Source organism: Thermobia domestica, chromosome 4 (assembly GCF_964235325.1).
Source record: "Thermobia domestica chromosome 4, izTheDome1.hap1.1, whole genome shotgun sequence".
NCBI classification, from domain to species: domain Eukaryota; kingdom Metazoa; phylum Arthropoda; class Insecta; order Zygentoma; family Lepismatidae; genus Thermobia; species Thermobia domestica.
This window is the reverse complement of record NC_137457.1, coordinates 8,305,615-8,327,410: the sequence shown is the minus strand read 5'-3', so window position 1 is coordinate 8,327,410 and position 21,796 is coordinate 8,305,615. Positions and strand designations below refer to the sequence as shown.

The 21,796-nt window shown below is 33.4% G+C and overlaps 1 protein-coding gene across 1 annotated transcript in view; it reads right to left on the bottom strand.

The window, feature by feature from the left end:
* LOC145683623 (uncharacterized) overlaps positions 1 to 21,796 on the bottom strand; it is a gene marked incomplete at its 3' end in the record, with an annotated part of 551,164 nt that overhangs the window by 288,995 nt on the left and 240,373 nt on the right. The window contains 4 exon segments of the mRNA XM_081754960.1: positions 3,580 to 3,636; positions 9,450 to 9,506; positions 15,041 to 15,151; positions 20,688 to 20,792. Coding sequence (XP_081611086.1) covers positions 3,580 to 3,636; positions 9,450 to 9,506; positions 15,041 to 15,151; positions 20,688 to 20,792 — 330 coding nt within the window.

The following is a 21,796-nucleotide window of genomic DNA, read 5'->3' as shown; positions in this document are numbered from 1 at the left end:
GGGGGGGCGGCCCCCTAGCCCCCCCGTGGATACGGGCCTGCAGAGTATTCAATACATTAAATGTATAGCACAGTTGTGAATCTTCTTTTCCGGTGTATATTAAATCATTTGCTCCGTTCCCTCTATTTTTCTCTCTGTCTCTATGTCTCTCTCTCTCTCCTTGATATTCATTTTCCTGCAACTTATATTTTTGCTTGTTCTTCCTGTGTTCTCACCTCTATATTTTTTTCTTCTTCCTCGATTTCTATAGTCAGAGATAGAGTGAGACAGACAAAGTGATGTGTACTAACTACTCATTTGATTTTACTTTTCTATGCACGTGTAGAACTAGCTTTTTTAAGTACCAATTAGACATAGGTTATAGGTGGTCTGTCGTGGACATGTTAGACGTAGTTTTCTGCAGACTCCATTCCGTCTTTCATAGGTAATGATGGAGGAACAGGGTATTACTGTCAGACTAGCTACATCGGTAGAGTGTTGGATTTCTAACATTATGGTTCTGGGTTCGAATCCCAGCAAAAGACTGTACTTTTTTCCATTTAGCAGTTTCCGATATTGTATACGTGCGAATCTCTTAAGATGTTATCTCTTTCTCATTTCTCCATGTAGATGGATGCTACGAAGAAAAACAATAGAGAAGTAATCTCTTGTTTCAGTTAAGGTTGAGATTCTAAAGACATTTTCAGCTTTCTGCAAGCATTTTTATTTGTTTAAATAAATATGTGTTGTATAACACTTACTGTGTGTAATTATGTCTTTGTGGTTTGCTGATTCTCACAGTTATTATATATGGTTCATAACAAAATTTGAAATGGTCTCCTTTGAAGTGCATGTGTCATTTGTCAATATATGCGCACGTTTTATTTTCCTTTATATTTCGCATATTCCTCTATATTTAGTTTTTATCACGTTGACCTTTTTCTCTTTCTCTCTCTTTAAAACTGAGGATGTAAAATGAGAAGAGAAATGAGAAGAACCTCAATCTATTACTCCATCTTGTGAGAAATTTGTGGTTTGTAGTCACGTGGTCTATGCATTTCTTGCTCCAAACGAAGTGTGCAGGGGGGCGAAGCCGAAGGTTATCCTGGCGTGATTAGTGCCACGAAGACGTTAGGTTGGTTGCCTATGTTGTTGGCGTAGTTTCACAATGAACTTAAACTTTCATGTTGCAGGTTTTTTGCTTCGTATTGTACCAGAATACGGTTACATGTTCAACGTTTCTTCAAAATATCATGTAAGATAGTGGTTATGGTCAAACACGGCAATGTCACATTTTACAGGTTTGCTCAATGAGGAACGAGTTTAAAAATGCATGTATTAAAGTAAAGTAGGTGTTTCTTATTTTAAATGCTATTAATTTAACTGGAAATGATATTCTGAAATCCATTGTAAACCAGTGTGCTCAATGTGCTTGGTAACCAAATATGCGTGCGTAGTGAGTGTTAGAATAAACTCAAATATTTTATTACTACACGTTTACGTTAGATGTTTTCAATTTTTACTGTGTGAGTAAAATATATTTGAACCTTTTCCTTCGCATTTTAACACAACGGTAACCACGTCATTGATATGATATAGAACTAATATAACACGTAGTATTACAGAACTCCAATGATATGTAGCATATGTTAATTAGCAAGGAGTAGTTAGGAGTATACCATAAAAGGGAGCTTGGTTTGTATTCAAAAATATTTTCTTAATTAATGTTGAATTAGGAAGTTGCATTAAAAGAACATAACTTTTAAGTTTTGGGTGGGAATGGAGTATATTGTTGGGACGCTAAATTAACTGCAAAAACTGCTTCTCTACATTATGCCTTTTTTCTCTATATCGATCACGGATAAAATTTGGAGTGGTTGATTTTATGACACTTTAGGTTTTAATAAGAATATTAGAGTAAATACAGTATATATTCCTTAAACGCATAATTGATACAAGAAATAGATTTTTATATATGATACCGGTTTTACTACGAAACAGACACTTGCACATAAATGATTAATTTCAAACATACCCGGTTTTAGAAGAGAGATATGAATTGATATAGAATATAATCTTTGAACGCTTAACTACTTACAGAAAACTTATTACAGTCGGAGGCGAGGGCTGTTCGGAAAGTAACATCTGACTATTAAAAAGAACACCAAAGTAATTAAGAAAAATTAATTTTTTGCATCTGAAAACTACTTCTTTTCTCTATTTTTCAACATGGTTTCCCTAAACATTCAAGCACTTACCATACTATGCACTAGCTGCGAAATTCCATCAGCAAAAAGTCATCCAACTGTGCCATGAGGAAGACGGTGAGCGCATCTTTCAGCTCTTCATAATCACCAAAGCCATGAGATCCAAGCCACTACTTGATATGCATGAAGAGAATGTGAAACGTCGATTTTTACGAACTTTTATATCAATTTTCTAAACGAGTTCATCAGTGACCGTTGATGGCCTGCCACTCTTCGTCATGAACATTTGGTCGTCTACTTTTAAATGAACGAACCCATTCACGAACAACTTCAGTAATCACACTTGGTTAATACACGGCAAGAAGTTCCCGATGAATAGCTGCTGTCGAATGTTGTTTTGTCGTAAGAAAACTTATAACAGCTCACATCTCGCACTTGGCAAGATTCTCAATTGTAGCACACATTTTGAAACACTACAGAAGTGATCAGCAAACTTCATTCTATCACGGTAGAATGTAGACGAATCTAACGAGGAAGTTTGTGCAAAGATGGTAATGCTGCTCCCACTGCTTCACACATAATACCCAACTGGACGTTACTTTCCGAATACTCCTCGTATAATGTATTACTCTAAGATAAGCGTCGTTAAAGCAAGAAATGTTTGTTTTTTATTACGTCTGGTTGTAATAGGAAGCTATGAAACCATTGACTATATATTCTTAGAACACTAAATAGATTTCAAGAAATATATGAATGGTATATCTTATCATTCTTGTTCTGTAAAACAATATTGAATCCGTAAGTAGTAGCGTGTTTCTATTATATTCAGTTCTAGTACATTGGACGAAAATAGAATATCTCCTTGAGATTTTTAGGAAAATGTTTCAACTCCTATTACTGTTTTGCTCTATAAAAGCATAAAAGAGAGAGTATATTATTTATACTACTTCCGACATAAATATCGTCCGTCAAAGTGCACTTGGATCCTAGCTTTCTAACCTGATTTGGTGAAGATCCACCAAGTAGTCAAGATTTACTTGAGCTCTGAAAGGATGGACAGATACATGGACATGGAAATATGATGAAGAGTATGATGAAGTTTTCTTTTTTCAAAATCAAAATGAAGAAACGTTACTGTAATACACATCGAATGACTCTGTGTAAAGTTTAGCAGTGAATGGGGCAGTTATCATCCTGAGACACTGCACTACCGCCTGGAAAGGTGTCCACAGAGTGTAAATGGTCCTCCAGAATGGTTCTATAATCGCTGACCATGAAGTACGAATAACCTTTCACATAAAAGAATATACGCTATGGAATAAAAAAATAAGTATAGACGAACATAACTCGGACGGACATGATACCCATTTTAAAATATTTGCTTAAAACTTACCTTCGTCCTTTTCTTCACCTTCTGCGTCACCTGTACCTTCATCTCCATCTTCACTACCTTAAGATAGAATAAAATAGAATCGCAGTATTAAACTTTATAATCAATAGTGTGAAAATTATTATGTAATATAAACCCAAAACATTCCATACTACAGCATTTTCATAATTTTATATAATTGTTAAACATAGTAAGAAAGCATGAGCTACATATACAAGCATATTCTACGTTATTTACAGGTTTTGGGATTTGCTACCGTAAGCTACATATACAAGCATATTCTACGTTATTTACAGGTTTTGGGATTTATTATTCTAATCAAGATAACGATATTTCCCTTGCTGAATATCCTTATGGTTATACTCTACTGGCGTTTGATTTAACTCCCGATTCTAATGTTAGTGCTGCATTTCATACTAGTCCACAACGCCAAGGAAGTGTAAGAATAGAGGTTCATTTTAAAGAAGCACTAATATCTGCTGTAAGAGTAATTATTTATGGTCAATTCTCCTCAAGACTAGAAATTGATTTCCAGAGAACATATATAATTAAAATGTTAAATACCTTTGAACTGTATCAAGCATTACAACAAAATATGCCCAAAATCATTTTATAGGTGTATATTCTGTACATGAGCTTCCTTAGTTTATTCATACATATCCGGCAGCCACAATTATAAATACTCATTCTGGAAAAAAGCCTGGTGAACATTGGGTTACAATTTATATATCTAATATGCGTGTGGGACAGTATTTCGATAGCTATAGTATACCACCTATATAGAATATCATATAACTTGTTTTCAAACGAAATTGTTTGTTTTAACGGGTTACAACTAAAAATCTGCACAAAATGTGCGGAGTCATAAAATAAAACCTATTGACACAGTCATTGCTATTCTTTGGAATGTTGATAGTACACTCTTTGTCTAATTTACAATATGTTTGCTTTCTTTCAGATGCGATATAACTGGTAGAAAATTGCGTCAAAGGAAGAAGTCCTCCGTGCACGCATTTTAAATTTCCACGAAAACATCACGAATTGGGGAAATCATATTGTGCGAAACACTTTGTTGCTGAAGGTGTGCTAAAAAGAACAATTTATGCAATACTTAAATCCGGAACAATAGAAAGAAAAGCAGGAAGTGGTCGAAAGGCAGCAATTATGACGGATAACAATAAGAAAAGACTAAAACAGATGTTTGACAAGAAAGACAACATTAGTCAGAACGACGCAGCAAAAACATTTAAAGTGTTCACAACAATGAATATCTAAAACAATAAAATCAATGGGAATCAAAGCATGCAAAATGGAAAAAGCTCCATCTTACACTGAAACGCAAATAAAAACTGTGAAATCAAATTGTCGTTGGATGGTCAGAAATTACAAAGAAAAGTGTTTTGTTTTGGATGATGAAAGTTACTTCAGCCTTTCTAAATCCCAAATGCCCGGAAATGACATTTATTATTCCTCAGACAAGCAACACACTCCTTCTAATATAAAATATAGAGGCAAGCAGAAATTTGAAAGCAAGTGATGCTTTACTTAGTTGTATGGGACAAAGGTGTGTCGCAGCCTTATTTCAAGCCTAGTGGGTTAGCAATCAATCAAGATGTGTATGTGAAGCAATGTCTTCAAAAGATCTTAGTTCCCTTTATACCAAAATATCATTCTGACAATAATTTTATTTTCTGGCCTGACAAAGCAAGCTCTCATTATGCGAGGAAGGCTCAAAAGTACCTCATATCCCAAAACATCTCTTTTGTGCCCAAAACCCAAAAATCAAACTAACTTGCCCCAGTGCCGCCCAATCGAAGATTTTTTGGACAATTGAGTGACAAGGTATACAAACATAATTGGAAGGCAGAAACTGCTCAGACTTCAAAGAAGAATATGCAAATGTTTAAAAGAAATTGACCAAACTGGCGTCCAAACAGCCTGTACGTCTATTCCAACACATTTGCGGACTGTAGCTGATCACGGACCATTTACAATGTGTCATTAGCATTTTCTTGTCTTCTGTTGCTTTTATCTTACCTCACATTTTGTGCAGATTTTTAGTTGTAACCCGTTATAATGGAACAATAGACGTATTCAAGGTGACTTATTTCAATTTTGTGGACATTGCTGTTTTCTATATTTAGCATGTCGTGCGTCTGCTTATTCAGTACACGATTTGTTAAATAAATTCTCACTTGCCGCCACTGATGCTAATGATATTATGCTTTATTTGTTTATGAGAATGTCATGTCTGTTTATGAGAAATAAATTAAGTTCCCCGTAAACCGTGTATGATGGTCATTGGAGCGTGATTTTCTCCATAAAACTGTGTGTATGTGTGTGTTGTTATTTCTTTAATCTATGATCTACTATGCGATAGTCTTTTTTTGTAAATCATGTGTCTTGATCTATGTTTTTAACTCCGCCATTGCCAGTTCCAACCCCTGCATGCGAAAGGAGGAGGGTTGGAGGTAACTACCCCCGCAAAAGAGAAAGAATACATCCTGGTATGTGTTCATAGTCTTATGCATTATCTGCTTGATAAATATGGGTTAAAATATACTCTGTTCAGAGTCTTATGTAATCTCTGCTGTGCTATATAGTGATTGGAAAATAAGCCAATAAGATATGTCTTGCAAAAATTGGTGTTCGTAATATCTGCTCGGGTAAATAATGGTAAAAAGGGCTCATAAAAGAGAACGAGTACATTCCTAGGTAGTGGTACATAAGGTTTAAAAAGGTGGTCGTTGCCTTTCTTATTTAGGGATTGCGAATATATGTGTTCATAATTTTATCTAATTTTTGGTATGTTGTATAGGTATTGAAAAAAGGGATCGTAAAAGAGAATGAATTCACCCCTGCTATGTATTCATAGTCCTATGTATTCTCTGCTGTGTTAAATAGTGGTTGAAATATATGTTCATAGTCTTATCTAATCAGTGATATGTTAGATAGTGATTAAAAAGAAAACCTTACTTTTTTGTTAGCTATGCTAGGTGTTGCGAAATTTTTGCTGTTATATGGTGTTTGAAAAAGTGTTCAAAAAGCTAACAAGTACACTCTTATAAAAGAGAACGATTTTCATGGAGTACTCAATTTTCCAGGGTCGTATGATACGTGGATCATGGCATATCGGGCGACAGTGAGAAATCGAGTACATGCTATCAGGAATCACTGAGAAAAATGCAAATACGCCAGACACTGGTCGAGACCCTGGGCCAGATCATTAATTTTTATTCTACTAACATAATATATTAGTAAGGATAGCAGAGTAATAAAATATATTTCTTTCTCTATAGCGTTATGATTCTTTGTTATTCTTTGTATGTCCTCAAAGTTTGTAATCTTCTAGGTTATTTTGGAGAAGGCAACTTTGATTTACCTCTCACACTTTAGTTTTCACTTAAGCTGATGATAGAGCATATTTGATATGAAAATAGTTTTATTTAAGTCTGAATGATCATTATCCACGTTGCACATTAACGTTCGTTACATGACCAAGGTGCAAAAGCCCTGCGATAACGTAACATCAACGTGACATTAATTATTTTCGTTACACTTTACAGCTAGAAAATAAGGCTTTCCGTTGGATTCCTATGAAAGATTTTTGAATTTCTGTAGGATTTTCTACTAAAATAACGTTAGTGGTCTAAGTGTTGATACCATCCTTTTAGTTTACAAGAGCTCCTCCCTGTCTGCGCAGTCAGCGTACGTGCCTTTGGTGTGGGAGACCCGGGTTCGATTGTCACCAGGTGCTCAGGTGGTTAGGATTCCACGTTAATCAGTAGGTCCCGTCTTACATAGAATTTGTGCTGAAAGGGACGTAAAACTCGAAATCAACTCAACTTTTTAGATTACACTTAATTTAATAGTGGGATTATTAAAATTTATTGTAAAGATACTACATAAATTCAAGAATGAATTAGTTAAACAATACTTATAATAAAGGATGATGCATTAGAACTCGACGACTGGCTGATTTAATACCGCAACAAAAAGCTACATAAAGAATTACACAAAATACTAACGGAAGTTAGAATCAAATTAATTTGGTTAGCGTCTTATTTTAAGTAATTTGAAACACAATAAACTTCCTTGGTTCGATCCTTGTCCATCATTTCCTGTTCGATGTTATCAGTTTCGTATACATTCTCGTGATTCTTTTGTTTCGTCGCACATATCATTTTACCAATTACATTGCCATCACTTGCTTCCATTAGATTATTCCAAGTATTTAACCTAAAAGATGAACTAAAGATAAATTTCATATATTCCTTCTTATGAAATGAGTATGCTTATAAACCCAATACTTTACTGAGCTTTACGAAATCCGAGTCAATAAAGTTTTCAGAATAGTTCTGATAAGTTTCATATCAAAATATATTTTATTACAAATGATGAACAGGATATATGAAAGAAGATCAAATAAGTAACATATTATTGGGTACACAATTTAAGATTCGGAGATCAAAAAAAGCAATACTTCAATATCCGGAAAATTTGATAATATAATCAATTTTAGGCTATGAAGGGAAATAATATATATTTTGATGTAGAGATAATTTATCTAAAGTGATATCTCAATTTCTACTTCTAATTATTTGAGAGTAAAAGCAACGATTTAGTACTATGCAAAGGAATTATTTCAACCAGTACTAATACCTTATGATTTTAGTATTAGTCATTTTGTAACACATTATTTAACTTTTGCCATTATACTCGAAGTTTTCCCTCAAGTTGATAACATGAAACGTTTTCCATCATAATGTGAGAAAGATTGTTACCTATTGAGCCCAGAAAAGGTACCAAAATTATGTACGTTCTGATAGCATTGTAAAATAGCTCAGTTACCACGCATATTCCAACCAGGTAGTAAATGCTAAGTCAAGACTGATAAATTTAAAAGAAAATAAAGTGTTAAATGCAGAGATCAGAACTTGCTGTTGTTAAGAACTTGCTAATGTTAAGATCTTCAAAATTTTCTATTTTAAAATGTAAGTTGTTACCCAAAATTTCTTTGAATTTTGTCGTAAATCGTAGAGAATATCCATGCTAAATTCTACATGACCACCAAGGTAGTCAGGATGAAATTTTATGTATTAATTCCAGCAATCATCCACTAATGTAACCAGTCTTATATGTTTGTTGTGTGATAGATTTCATATTCAAGATATGTGATTCCATTTTGGTCTCTAGGACGATATGATGTTGGAATTACAAAGGATTATTGCTGGAGTTTAAGATAAGAAGGTGACCGTTCTAATGTCGTTTTTTGATATGAACCAGTCAGTTGTGGGGGTCATATTTCCGAATATTAGAAAAAGATTGCTTAAGTTAGTCATATGTTCAGTTTATCCACTGAATTCGCAACAGGTGTCGTCTGATAGATAAATGAAATGTATTACTTCTTCGCTCTGAGTTCATTTCATGGACATCAGAATTTATTTATTGAGCCTTGCATCATGAACGCCGAAACAATTGTTTGCCTTTACTGTATAATACATGACACGTTTGAAACCCTAATTGTAACAAATAGTTCTTGTTTGACTTTATATTTTCTAATCGTTCTTCATTATTCGATATGTTTATTCAGTAGTATTTTCCATTCTTCTTTACGTAATATATTTCGAAATTCACAACAATAAGAGCATAGAATGTAAGAAAGAATGCAGTCACACAGTATTGCTTGAAAGGCAAGCAGTTTAAATACATAGTATGATCCATTTCTGGTGGAAGTATGCTAATATTAGGTTTGGTAGAAACTACAGCTCTTTTTCTCTTTTTCTGTTAGCAACTAGTATTTGGTATTATTATAATTTTGTAATTAATAAGTAATCACTGGTTGTACAACAACTCAAAGAAATTCACCTTACCTTCACCTTTCACTTTTTCCTTGCCATTAGTGCCTTTCCCTCCCTCACCATTTTCACCTGAAAAAGATAAAAACAAGAAACATATGTTATTATTATGCAATTAAATTATTATAAAACCAGACTAATATCCGCATTTTTGCATGAATTATTTTCCGAGCCTAATCCAACAGGGAAAAACAGTTAGAAGCAAGCAAGAGTGTTATGACAATCTGAAATATAAAAACAATTACCCTTATCTCCCATTTCTGTTTCTATTCAACAATTAATTGTTTTTCAATAGATAAATAATAAATAGTTGCAGATAACTTTCTGTCTCAGTTCAGGCTAACACATAAACACAATGTAAGATACTTAAACTTTAAATGTCTAAGCACATAATCATAACTGGTTCACTCTCTTTGGATGTCCTATCGTAAGCGAGAAGATGTTATGAGTACAAAAGTAGTCCGATATCATACGTTACCATGACACGACTCTTGGTTGGTCCCGAGTCCTATATTAAGACTGGGACATTCTAGATATTCGAGAAGCAAGCTATGATAATCATACTGAAATCATACTAATATTATACTATACTATTTAATAATTATAATAATATTATCCTGAGAGAATGTCATTGAAAGATCGGACAATACTGAAGTCAATCTACAAAACTACAATCAGAAATCTAGCATGTGTAACTTTAGTTTTTCCCCTTGATATTACTTGCGCCCTGGAATACAACTATTTAATTTCTTATTTTTCTAATCGTGGATTGAAAATATGTTCGAAAATAATTAACTTCAAGTCCAAATAAGAAGAAAGAAATTGTACCTCAGGTAAAGCAATCACTTTCATTGAGTGCCAATTCGACTTTTAGTCTTACTACCGTTAATAACTGTATTTCAAAATCGTCTTCTTAACTATTCAAACTATCAAATAAAGGGGATACACAAAAAATCTAAAAACACTTCATACAGGACACGTAGGTTTGGCTCTCCACTGTACAACACGTGTTGCGGTTGCCGATCATTTTTTTTTTGTTTTCAATATGTCATGTGGACCTTCTTCTTCCGTCAGCAGTAACCAGTTCACCTGTGAGTGTCGTGGTGTGAAAGTAGTGCGGTAAAATTAGCGACCTGACAGACTTCCAAAGAGGCATGATCGTTGGTGCCCGTCTCCTTGGAGCTCCAGTGGTAACAGTGGCGAACATTGTGAGGGTATCGAAAGGCACTGTGTCTAATGTCACGAGGGCATACACAATTCATGGGCAAACGACGTCTGCAAAGCACAACAGCGGTCGAAGGACAATCCTGTCAGACAGGGACTGGAGGAGGATTAGCTAAAAAGAAGATCATTGCAATGTTTTGGACTCAAAAGGAGACCCCACATCATATTAGGTAGGATTTTCATACTTTTGCGTACGTTTTATATTTTTTGTGGAACTCCTGTATATTCTCCTCAATTTCTTCATTACCAAGATATAACTAATCAAGAATCTTGCATTCTCAAATAGAGTTTATCTTTAGCACATTTTTGTGTTGTAAATTAAATTGTATGATTACAATAAATTTTCAATTATAGTTTTGCAAACTGCATTTATCCTCTTGTCTTTAAACGATGCTGCAATCAACTCAATCATATGTGCTCAGATCAACACGGTACGATACCTTCACTTGGTGTATTACTTATGCCAACGCGCACAAATAAACATTGCATCAATATATTGCAATGTACAAGACGTATTGCCTCTAATAAAATATCATAATTTAGTCCATTCGTAGCACGTAATTCATACTAAAAAGTATGTTACGAGTAGAATCTTTTATGAAGCAATTTATTCATTCTTTAAGTAGCACAATTTGGCCATGTGAGATTAACATGATAGCTATTGCGAGAAATATATGTGAAAATGAGTGTGTTAAAAGTTGGAAACAACAAGTTTCCACAATGATAGTGTTGCTCGGATGAATATTAGTAATTCTAAAGGAAATAATGATTTAAGGTGAAATCAGAAACTAGAATTTCATTGCCAGTTTTCTGGTTTCCAGTAGCTAAATACATTAAAATTTAAGTACATGTATAGTGCAATTTCATAACAAAGAATTCACAACGGTTAATTCAAATCTGAAATTGACAGTAAATTCAAAGCTGATATCAGATTTTTCTCTCAAGAATAATTTTTCATTTACCCTTATAACTCCACTACTTAAAATTTGTTTGGATAGTATTACGTGATAGTAAGAAAAATACAGCAGTAAATTACTACCTGAAATTGTAAGTTTGGTTTCAGTTATTTCTGTGCCGCAACATTCTATATTTTGCACTAACTTCAGTAAAAACAATTTTAACACAGAGACAATATAGTAGTCATTATTTGCAAGAGCTACAGTGAATTTGTGGGAAAAGCACTTAATGATGCATATGGATTCTTGTGTCATTTTTTAAAAGTTGCTATTCTTGCTCATTTGCAATGCCGTGCATTATCGTTAAGGCGACAGTGAGAAAACACCAATTTGTAGAGGCGTGTTGGAATGAAGTAACACAACATTACAGAAAAAACAATATACTCCAAATAATAGGAATTTGTGAATTAATGTGGTAAAAGCTTTTAAGTGTTTGTGATTCTACATGTACTTCAAATTACTTGTCAGGCCTTCAATTATTGTTAACCTTTCTGAATACCTTAGTGATATATCGGACAATAATGAGAAAGGAACTTAACCATATACTATAAGAAACAGTATGAATTGAAATTTTGGTCCACAACGTTACTACACTATTGCCTAATGACAACTTGGGACAATAATAATACCTAATACAAAGGACGATGTGAAACGTTAGTTTGAACTTTCTTTTCAATTCCATGTAAATATATTTTTAGAAAACTTCTGAAAGTTAAATCCAGTCCTCAACACAATCGCCGTAATATAAAATATCTTTAGGAATAAGAATTAGTATTTGATTTCCATTTTGCCCACCAACCTATGTTTGAGGTGAGAAAGAGAAGAGTATAAAAATTGAAAAACTCTTTTGAAAACTAAATCTTTATTGACACATTTTTATTATTTCTATGGATCAAGTAAGGCATCAATGTAAAATGATCTGAGATTAAATTTTAGTTGTATCTTAAGTAACACCTTTGGTTCTGATTAGAGGAACCCACCACCTTAAATTTTCTTAGTTTCGAAGTTTCACTGCGGGCTCATTGCATGCTGCGGAAATTAAATCAAGGGGAAAATATTGGGTAAAACTTAAGTTCTTTCACATAAATTGATACTATTGTTTGTCTGTGACCGAATATATTTTGCGCAAATGGGCTAAGATTGCATTTTTCTTTCGGTAAGGATATTTTTATGTTGCTTTTAGAGTATGTGACTTTATGTATGTTCTTTTGACTTCCGTGTTCGTATCACTTTAATGGAGTAAAACAGTTCTATCTTGAAGTAGGTCTCTACTGTTATGATAGGAGCTTTAAGTGTTGTTAAGTCAGATAAACGCATGTCCCAAACAAGTTATGGTATATATGAATACGGTGTCATACATTATTTTGCTATTATTGTCTACATATAATAGATTTTTAAAAGTGTAATCAGTATGCCTATTAGCATGTACAAATAATGTCTATAATTGTTTGAAAGTGTTCAAATAATTAAATATATCTGATCACTATTTAATAGAAAACAAAAGAAAATATATTTTGTGTATCTTTGAACAATGGTATACGAAAAAGACTCATAAACATTTCTCTTGGAGTATTTTACTCTATAGGGAAATACATGGAAGTTAAGCAAAAGTAATAAAAATAAATATTAGTCTTTCAAATTGCGGATGTAAAGAAGAATGAAAACTGGACCAGAGGAAAGAAATTGAAAGATGCTGGAAGTAGTAAAGAGAAAAAACAGTTTTAGAAGTAATTAGATAAAGAAAAAATGTTGTTTCCTAAATTTACTCGGATGAAGTTGTATAATGAGGAACGTGTTATAATGTATGATAGCAGTATTTTGAGAAAAGGGACAAAGCGGTTGCAATTGATAGACTGTACTTAAACAATAACATCTTAAGAGAATATATAGAAAATTAGCTAAAAACTATGATGCATGGAAATTTCTCAGTTGGGTCAGGTTAACCATAATATCAGATAATCCTTGACGATCATGAAGAGGGTAATGATGATAATTCTTAAACTATACACGAATCAGAGAAACGAAACAAATATTTGAATTAACCTGTGAAATGTCTAAAGCGGATCTTAACAGTTTTACTCCAGAAGACTGACATCTAGATTTAAAAGCGTAAAGTGTTAAATCTAGATATTAGTTTTCCAGCTACCTTTAATATATTGGTATCTTTTGAATTTTCTCTTTCTGGGTATGTTATACGAAACTTCCGTTGATATAATTTAATAATAGAAATGATACTTCTATCTGAAGAGGATAAAAGCAAAATAGATTTATGATTAAATGAAAAAATACACGCAAAAGTGTGCCCATAATCAGGAGCCGTTAACATGTGGAAGATGTATCTGAAATCTACACCTAAATTTTGGTGTCATACTTAAAAATAAATCACACCCACTTTATGGATACACGATAACGTCACAATTAGATCAATAAATATCTTGAAATGAAGGGCAGATGAACAACTATTCATGCTATGGATCGCTATCCACTCTTACAATCAAATCAGAACATAATTTTTCATTGAAATTCACAATTTTGGGAAACAATAACAAATATTTAGTTATGAAACCGAAAAAGCTCTATATGCATTTCATGAATTTCTCTTTCAAGTTAGTTGTGCAACTTACATGGAGCAGTTGTGCTGTGAGTACAAGTTTCTGTAATAACTATTGATTCAGAATTTTAACCCTAGTTAATAAAAAAAAAATGTTTTATGAAGGATTATCACTAGCATGTCCTCTGGATCGTGGATAGTGGAATCGATCCATTATTTTCCAGCATTCAATTTTTCTACATCTAATTTTGTTGGATCATGGTTTTATATTAAACCCATGACTGTTGTTAAACTACGATTGCAATGAATACGCATCAGAATGGCGTAGTGAAAATAATTTACTGATAGAAAGAATCCACCTAACTACAAAACCCATGCAACTGTGTTCTGCGAAGCTCGTGTTAATAGCTAATTATTTATCGCCCTTATTCTCTTGGCGTCGCACTGTCATAATTTTACTTCCAATATGAAAAATATTTTATAGAAAGTAGCCTTTTCTAATCAAAAAGTAATTTCAAATATATATCACTTGTTCTATAGCCAATATAAAATTACTTTGTAGAAATCAATGGAATCAAGGAAAAATGTTGAAGATGGTTACTTTGTGCAGATACTACGTGGAGAAGAACGGGTGACATATGTCAGTTGCGAACTTTATGTCCAACGATATTTGTAAGGAATTTGAAGCTTGATCATACGTTAATCACTCAATAACTTCAGACTTTTAGGCAGTACAAACTATATAGAACACTTGACGTAAAAGTTTCAACATACTATCAAGATTTTAAAAAAAAACTTAAATTTGAGTTTATTATTTGCAATCATGCATCATTAATATTTTCCAGTTTAAAATGTTTTAATAAATTTAGCATTACCTTCACTCCAAGTACCGCCTCCGCCGCCAAAGCTGCTTCCTTCTTCTTTGTTAGAACCACCGCCAAAGCCAAAACCACCACCCCAACTGCCACTGCTACCATTATGACTACCTTACGATATAAGATAATAAAACTTGAAAGTACACAAGAACTTCACGAATTAAATTTGAAATCTTAGTAATTAATAATAATACATGGATGCATTACGTTTGGAAAATAGCACCATTATATAGTAAATGTAAAGGGACAGTTTTTCATGAAAATAATTTATTCAGCATTTATGAAAAAAATATATGTACTCGAAATCCTTTTCAATAACAAAAGTGTGCGGGATATGAAAATCTACCTTAATCAAGTACCATGATACAATTGTTTTTTCTCGTAGCATTGCACATATGCACAGTTTGAACAATTGTGTTGTTACCAATAACATCGTACATTATCTCCAAACGTAACGTCTTTTAGTGAATAAATTTCAAGTGGTTGGCATCTTTCTATACACATGTCTGACGTGAATTTTCTTTTGGAAATGAAGACATTTTATTTCAATCGATTATGTGTTAAGTGCGCGCAAACTAGCGATCTTGACGAAACCCAACACAGGTCCCATCCGTTGGTAAAAGCTACAACGACAATGGATGAGAGAACTTGGAATCATTCGGCATGATATATGTGCTACGAAAACCAAAAAACGTTTGTGATTCCAATTGGAATTATACGGTCAGAAAATGTTAATATTATTTTAGAGATTATACCGTTTCTCAAATTTTATTGAAGTGCACTTAAATCCGTCTACAGAAATTTGTCCGTTTATATCATACCTAACTAAAGATATTAACTGTGTATAAATTCGTCATCGGGTCATATTTAGTGAGCTGGAAACCACGAGCATTGAGCATCATTGAAGTTATAGCAGTTTTCGTTGTGGCTTTGGTAACGTCATGTTGGCTCACAACTATTTCGAATCTTTATAAAAGTCATTTACTCTATAAAGGAAACATGACAATAATACTGTGCAAGGAAGCCAATATAATGTATAAAAAGCGCGTTTACCGAGGAGTAAAACTGAATCTGAAAAGGTTGGGGGACGCATGACATCTCGCCGTCCCCCGTGACTACCTTTTCCATTGTATTTTTTTTAAAAAAGTGGGAGGACGCCATGGAAATTTTCTGGAAGCAGAAGGACCACGTCCCCCACGTTTTCCCTCACTTTTACCCCTGTGTTTACCTTCATCGCAAATATGCATCAACGAAATACAGTAATAATAGTTTTGTAATTATTGTATGCCCACACGATCCAAATAACGCGATTTTTGAATTATTTATTCAACTAAACACCCTAGTGTTGTTACATTTAAGCTGTCATAGAACATGTTGCTGATATTTATCACTTTCAATGACGGATACTATATACTGTTTGTAATAACTACCAATGATTTTATATTTTTTGTATTTGGTAAATAACCTTTTGACGCTTTGCTGTAATAAATACAACACCGCAAAACCTATCAAGAATATTACTTTCTATCAACGTAAGAGTATACCTCTTTTATGAATGTTTTAGGAGATAACATGAACATTTCGTGTTTAAGACTGCTAAATATAAGTGACGTTTGTACATTACTAGCCCTTCACTTTTTGATCTACAATATGTTTTGAATTCTGTAAAACCAGGATTGCCTTCCATGTACTTCCGGAAACCTCATTTTCTGTTGGGTTTCATTATTCATACTATTATGCAATGTATCACTGCGATAAAACATGTTTGTATATCACCTTACAAAGTATGGTTCTATAATACTTACATCAAAGAAGGACAGGGAGTGGACGACTCTGTGGTATAGTTTTAATTTGACTTGAGAGCTAAGGAACAAGTCTATGTAAATAGGGTTCAGATTTTCATTGTCAGTGCAATATCACCTCTCAAAAAATTATGAGTCTCTCTTTCCGGTTTCTTGTCTAATACATTAAGGCAATGAACATAACATTTTTCAGTAACAGTGTGAGTTGTTATTACATATATAAGGTCTAAAACAGCTACTAACATAACTAAATAATTATATTGAATTCACAGGACTGGTAAGAGACAAGCAAAGCGATAGAGAAACCTAAACATAGAAAACGTCATAGAGACTTGAAATAATAGTTACACTGCCAACATAATTAGATGCTATCTTTCTCTTTTCTTAATTTTGGTATATTTTAGAATTCCCTCTCTCTCTCTCTCTCTCTCTCTCTCTCTCTCTCTCTCTCTCTCTCTCTCTCTCTCTCTCTCTCTCTCTATATATATATATATATATATATATATATATAAACGACTGACCATTGGCATTCCTATGTTTTTAAACCAAATTGGCACCTATAGATGTTCAATATAATTAACAGTTAATTTTATAATATCTCACACAATATTATATAAAGTTAAACGATCTTTTGATTGTCCTTTGTATCTATGTTTGTTTAAAGCTCTTTCGCTTGCTTCCTCATCCTATTTTCTTATGGTTTACTTTGTATTTCTCCTTCATTAATCGTAGGCCATCTTTAGCCTAGAAAGCATAACGTAGAATAACTCCACTCTGTTTCGTTAATTTAGAATAGCCATGGCTTACTTGCAAGTAAATTTACAGAAGAAATCGTAATCTATTGGTAAGGAGAATTAAAAGTTACATTGGATCCGAGGAGAAAATAGTTGTTCATTCATCAGCAACATACGCACGAGTGCTATAAAAGAAAAAGCTCGGAAGCAAGCTGAGGAGATTCGAACATAGAACATTGCTATCATCAGCACATAAATACTAACACGCGTGGCTATCCTGTGCTGTCATTGTGGACAAGCTCCTCATACCTTACCTAGTGTTCTTCCTTATAAAGATTATAAAGCTTCAAGCCCAGCACTGGCAATTAAACCACATGTATTGATGTCAACGATCATTCTCGGAACATCAGCATTATTTAATAATATAACTTGGAGACATATTGCATTGTTTTTCTTTAATCATTTGTGATTTACTGTTTTACTTTTCAACTTTCTGTACAACTTTTAACCGTACTTAATTGCAATGAATATAGGCCTATTTATTTTTACGATCTACGTGACCTATTTATGCTGTAGTAAAACTAGAAAACAGTGTCTTTTGTCAGTAAATGACATTTTGTCAAATATAGCCCCTTTTACTTTATACATTCTAAATGTTTGAAAGTTTTACAAGATCGAAACATATATTTATTTTCTATATATTTGATGAACAATGGCTTAAAATAAATAATTTAAGGTAAAATAGAGTAATGTTTGCTAACTGTCTTCCACACAGTCCAAGATGAATTTTATACTGGAAACGTAATACTCTTCACCACTAACAACAACATGCTTTTAAGATCGCGTTATTCGTCGTGGTTGTTATTTTATAAATACGAAGGTGCTGCCTGTTTCCTATTATTATCTCTCTTTCATTACTTTATTCCCAGCTGGCCACGACGACATGGTCCGTACCATGTCTATATTTAATTTCTACAGAAGCTGGGGTCAATAGATATAAATATAAGCACCGTTTAAATGTGTAAAGCAAATATTGAGGATAATTCATTATGAATGACATGCAAAATTAGTTTTACAAGAAAAATAAAATTCCACTCAATATAACGCAAATTAAATGAAATGTAAAAAATATCAGTAATACAAATATTCTACTGTCTTCAATTTAAAAAAATTCAATATTATCAATATTTCTTTTTTTCTTTCTTATGTGACCTAATTCGTTTTGCAAGTCATTGACGGTTATTTGGTGGCGTTAATTTTACTCACGACAGTGTTGATCCAACAAGTCCACTTAGAAGCTCACAGGTTGCCTTGAGGTTGAAGCGCATGCATTTGTTTGGGCCCGTAGCTGGTCCTGTGGTTATGGTCTGCAATAGTTCCGCACAAACCTAGTATAAGTCCTAAGGCTGAATTCTTCTTAGTTGTTCCATTAATACATGAACTGATGCGTTTTCCACTCGGGGCACACGTTTATATCAAATGAAATTGGGATATACACAAATTCAAAACAATTTTCTTATTGTAATGCTCAACCCACTGATACTTTAACAAGGAGATGGGGAGTGCACTTCAACAGAGACACACTGATCAGTGTGCGGTATAGCACACCCAATTGTGCTTATGAGTGGCTGGGACCAGGAATTGAGCAAGGTCCTGCTCTGTCGCAGCTAGACGCGCGAATGAATAGTCTGCTCTATGAGCTCTCTCGGTCTTGCTGCTTGGAAGGAAAATGTCGCGATTTCATTACACGTTCGGGGCCAAAACAATGGTTAAGCTGGTCGTTGACGCTGTCCTCAGGTATCCAATATGGGGCGATTTCCCCTCTGTTTTGGCCATATAAGATACTTTATGCGTTTCGAGCCCCCCCACACACACACATTCAAGTGTACACATATATGTTTGTGAGGAAGCAGTTCCTAGAATTATTCTTTTATATACGAGAATTATCCAATAAGTTCGACAGTTGGCACTGTCCTTCCTATTTTGATTAAAAGCAAGAAATGAGCCTCAAAAGGAGGTGATATATCAGAACTTTATTTCAAAATCCAATGCTATCATGGATTCGGACCTACTTAATAAACGTATTATTAAACCATATAAATTCGTTTTATGTCTTAAAAATATTTGCTACAGTATTACAATATGTTATATAAACATTGCTTTTATAAATTTAAAAATGAATGCATGAAAATGTATATAAAAATAATGAAACACGAGTTTCCGAAATAATTTTCTTATCAATCTATAAAGCTAGAAGTTTTGAAACACAATTGTAATTAGCAATTGTGCTTGCTGATATTTATACCATATCTTGTAGTTTAAATTATAAAGAAAATATTCAGTTGCACAGGCAACAACGCAAAATAAGACATTTTCTTAAAATGACCTCTTTCCTGACTTCAGTTTCAAGGCAGAATAAAGGGATCACTTCCTGGGTTAAAGTTTTACATTCTCTGGTATTGAATTCAATCCAAATTTCATATGATCCAGCTGCAAAACTTTATGTGCTAGCTGATCCACAAGAGCAGTTTGGTGATGTAGCACCTTGATACAAAGAAGCTTTATTCTAGGTTAATTGCATTGTAATCGAAAGTATACTACTATTAAAAGACACTTCAAGTAACTTCCAAACACAATGAAGTGCGTTATATGAAACTCGATCTCATAACCATCTCACCTTTCCTCAAATTGCATTGAAATCAGGCAGTCAGCCTTGATATTTCAAAAAATGAAGAAAGTAGCTCAAAAAAAGATTCTTCTGTTTTTGAAAGAAGATCTCTCCAACTGTAAATCACTGGTTCTTTAGGCAATATAGTATTATTTTCAAGAGAAAGCTTTTTACCGTGAGTACGTAGCAGAGGTCAAATAGCATGAATCGGTTACAGAAGTCTTTTACAATGCTATTTGTAAGGTGTAACAGCCTTTATAGAACACAATTTATACAGTAATTTCATACATTCACTATTAAGTATACAAGCAGTAGAAATTGTATACACCATATGAATGAAATGTGACAACATAACTAAGATTTGTAACATTTTCTTAATGTGTTTGTTATTATACTTGGAATCATTATATACAATTTAAAATTTTACTTTACAAAAACTTTACCTTGACTCCAACTTCCACCACCGCCGCCTCCTCCTCCTCCGCCATTAGAACCACCACCGAAGCCAAATCCACTACCCCAACTTCCACTGCCACCAGAATTGCTTCCTTACAACATACGGTAAGAATTGACGGAAGTAAATATAACTTCAAGGTTACTTAAAAAAATTAGTTATTAACGTTAATACCTAAGTTGATTATTTTTGAACACTATTATCATTGTATGTAAATGTAAGATGACAGTCATTGAATAAGGAAAATTCTCCTCAATGAATTCCTGTGTGATGTTAATCGTATTTTAAAATAGTAAATATATGTGATATGAAAATATAAAAGAATCAAATCTCTGGAAATAATTCGTTGATGTTTAAGAATTAAAGCTTAGCAGAGAAAGGTATTTTGATCAATGTTGCTGAGTCACCATCAAAATTATAGATATTCACCTTTATACCTTTAACGAAATTGTTTTGGTTGTAGGTACATTAAAATAAAGTATGCATATCGATCAACTATGCATTTGCTAAAGCTGGTATCATGTATATTAGGGAGTTCCCTTGCGGCTAAATGGTTTGCATGCGTACTGCGACCTACATTCACTTTTTAATGTCATTAATGTTGTTCATATTAAATGTTAAAATGTAAGCTTATGACTCACATAATCGTGGTGCTCAAGAGTGAAGTTAAAATGAACATACCAATTTGCATTAGAAAACAAGATACAATTTACAATTTCTTAGCATTTATTGTAATCAAATAATCATATAGCAATATTTCAACTGGATCACAAGTGTTCTTGATAGGGTACATATTAAAATACTTTACGAGAGTGACTAACGTTTATTATTTCCTTTGTTATCCAACGTTTATGGTTGTATTTTATCCACCAAATTGTTGTAAATAGTTTTAAATTTTTAGCTTTGTTCCATAATCGAATACAACTTCAAGATAACGAGAGACTGAACATAATATCCTAGTGAGCTCCGAATCATAATTGTGACTTGAATCCTGGGACCGCAAATGATCATACTAACTATGCCTGTTAACAACAGCGACTATGCAGGTTTCAATTTATTGGTGGCGAGCGGAGGACAGAGCTATTTTTGCAATGGAGA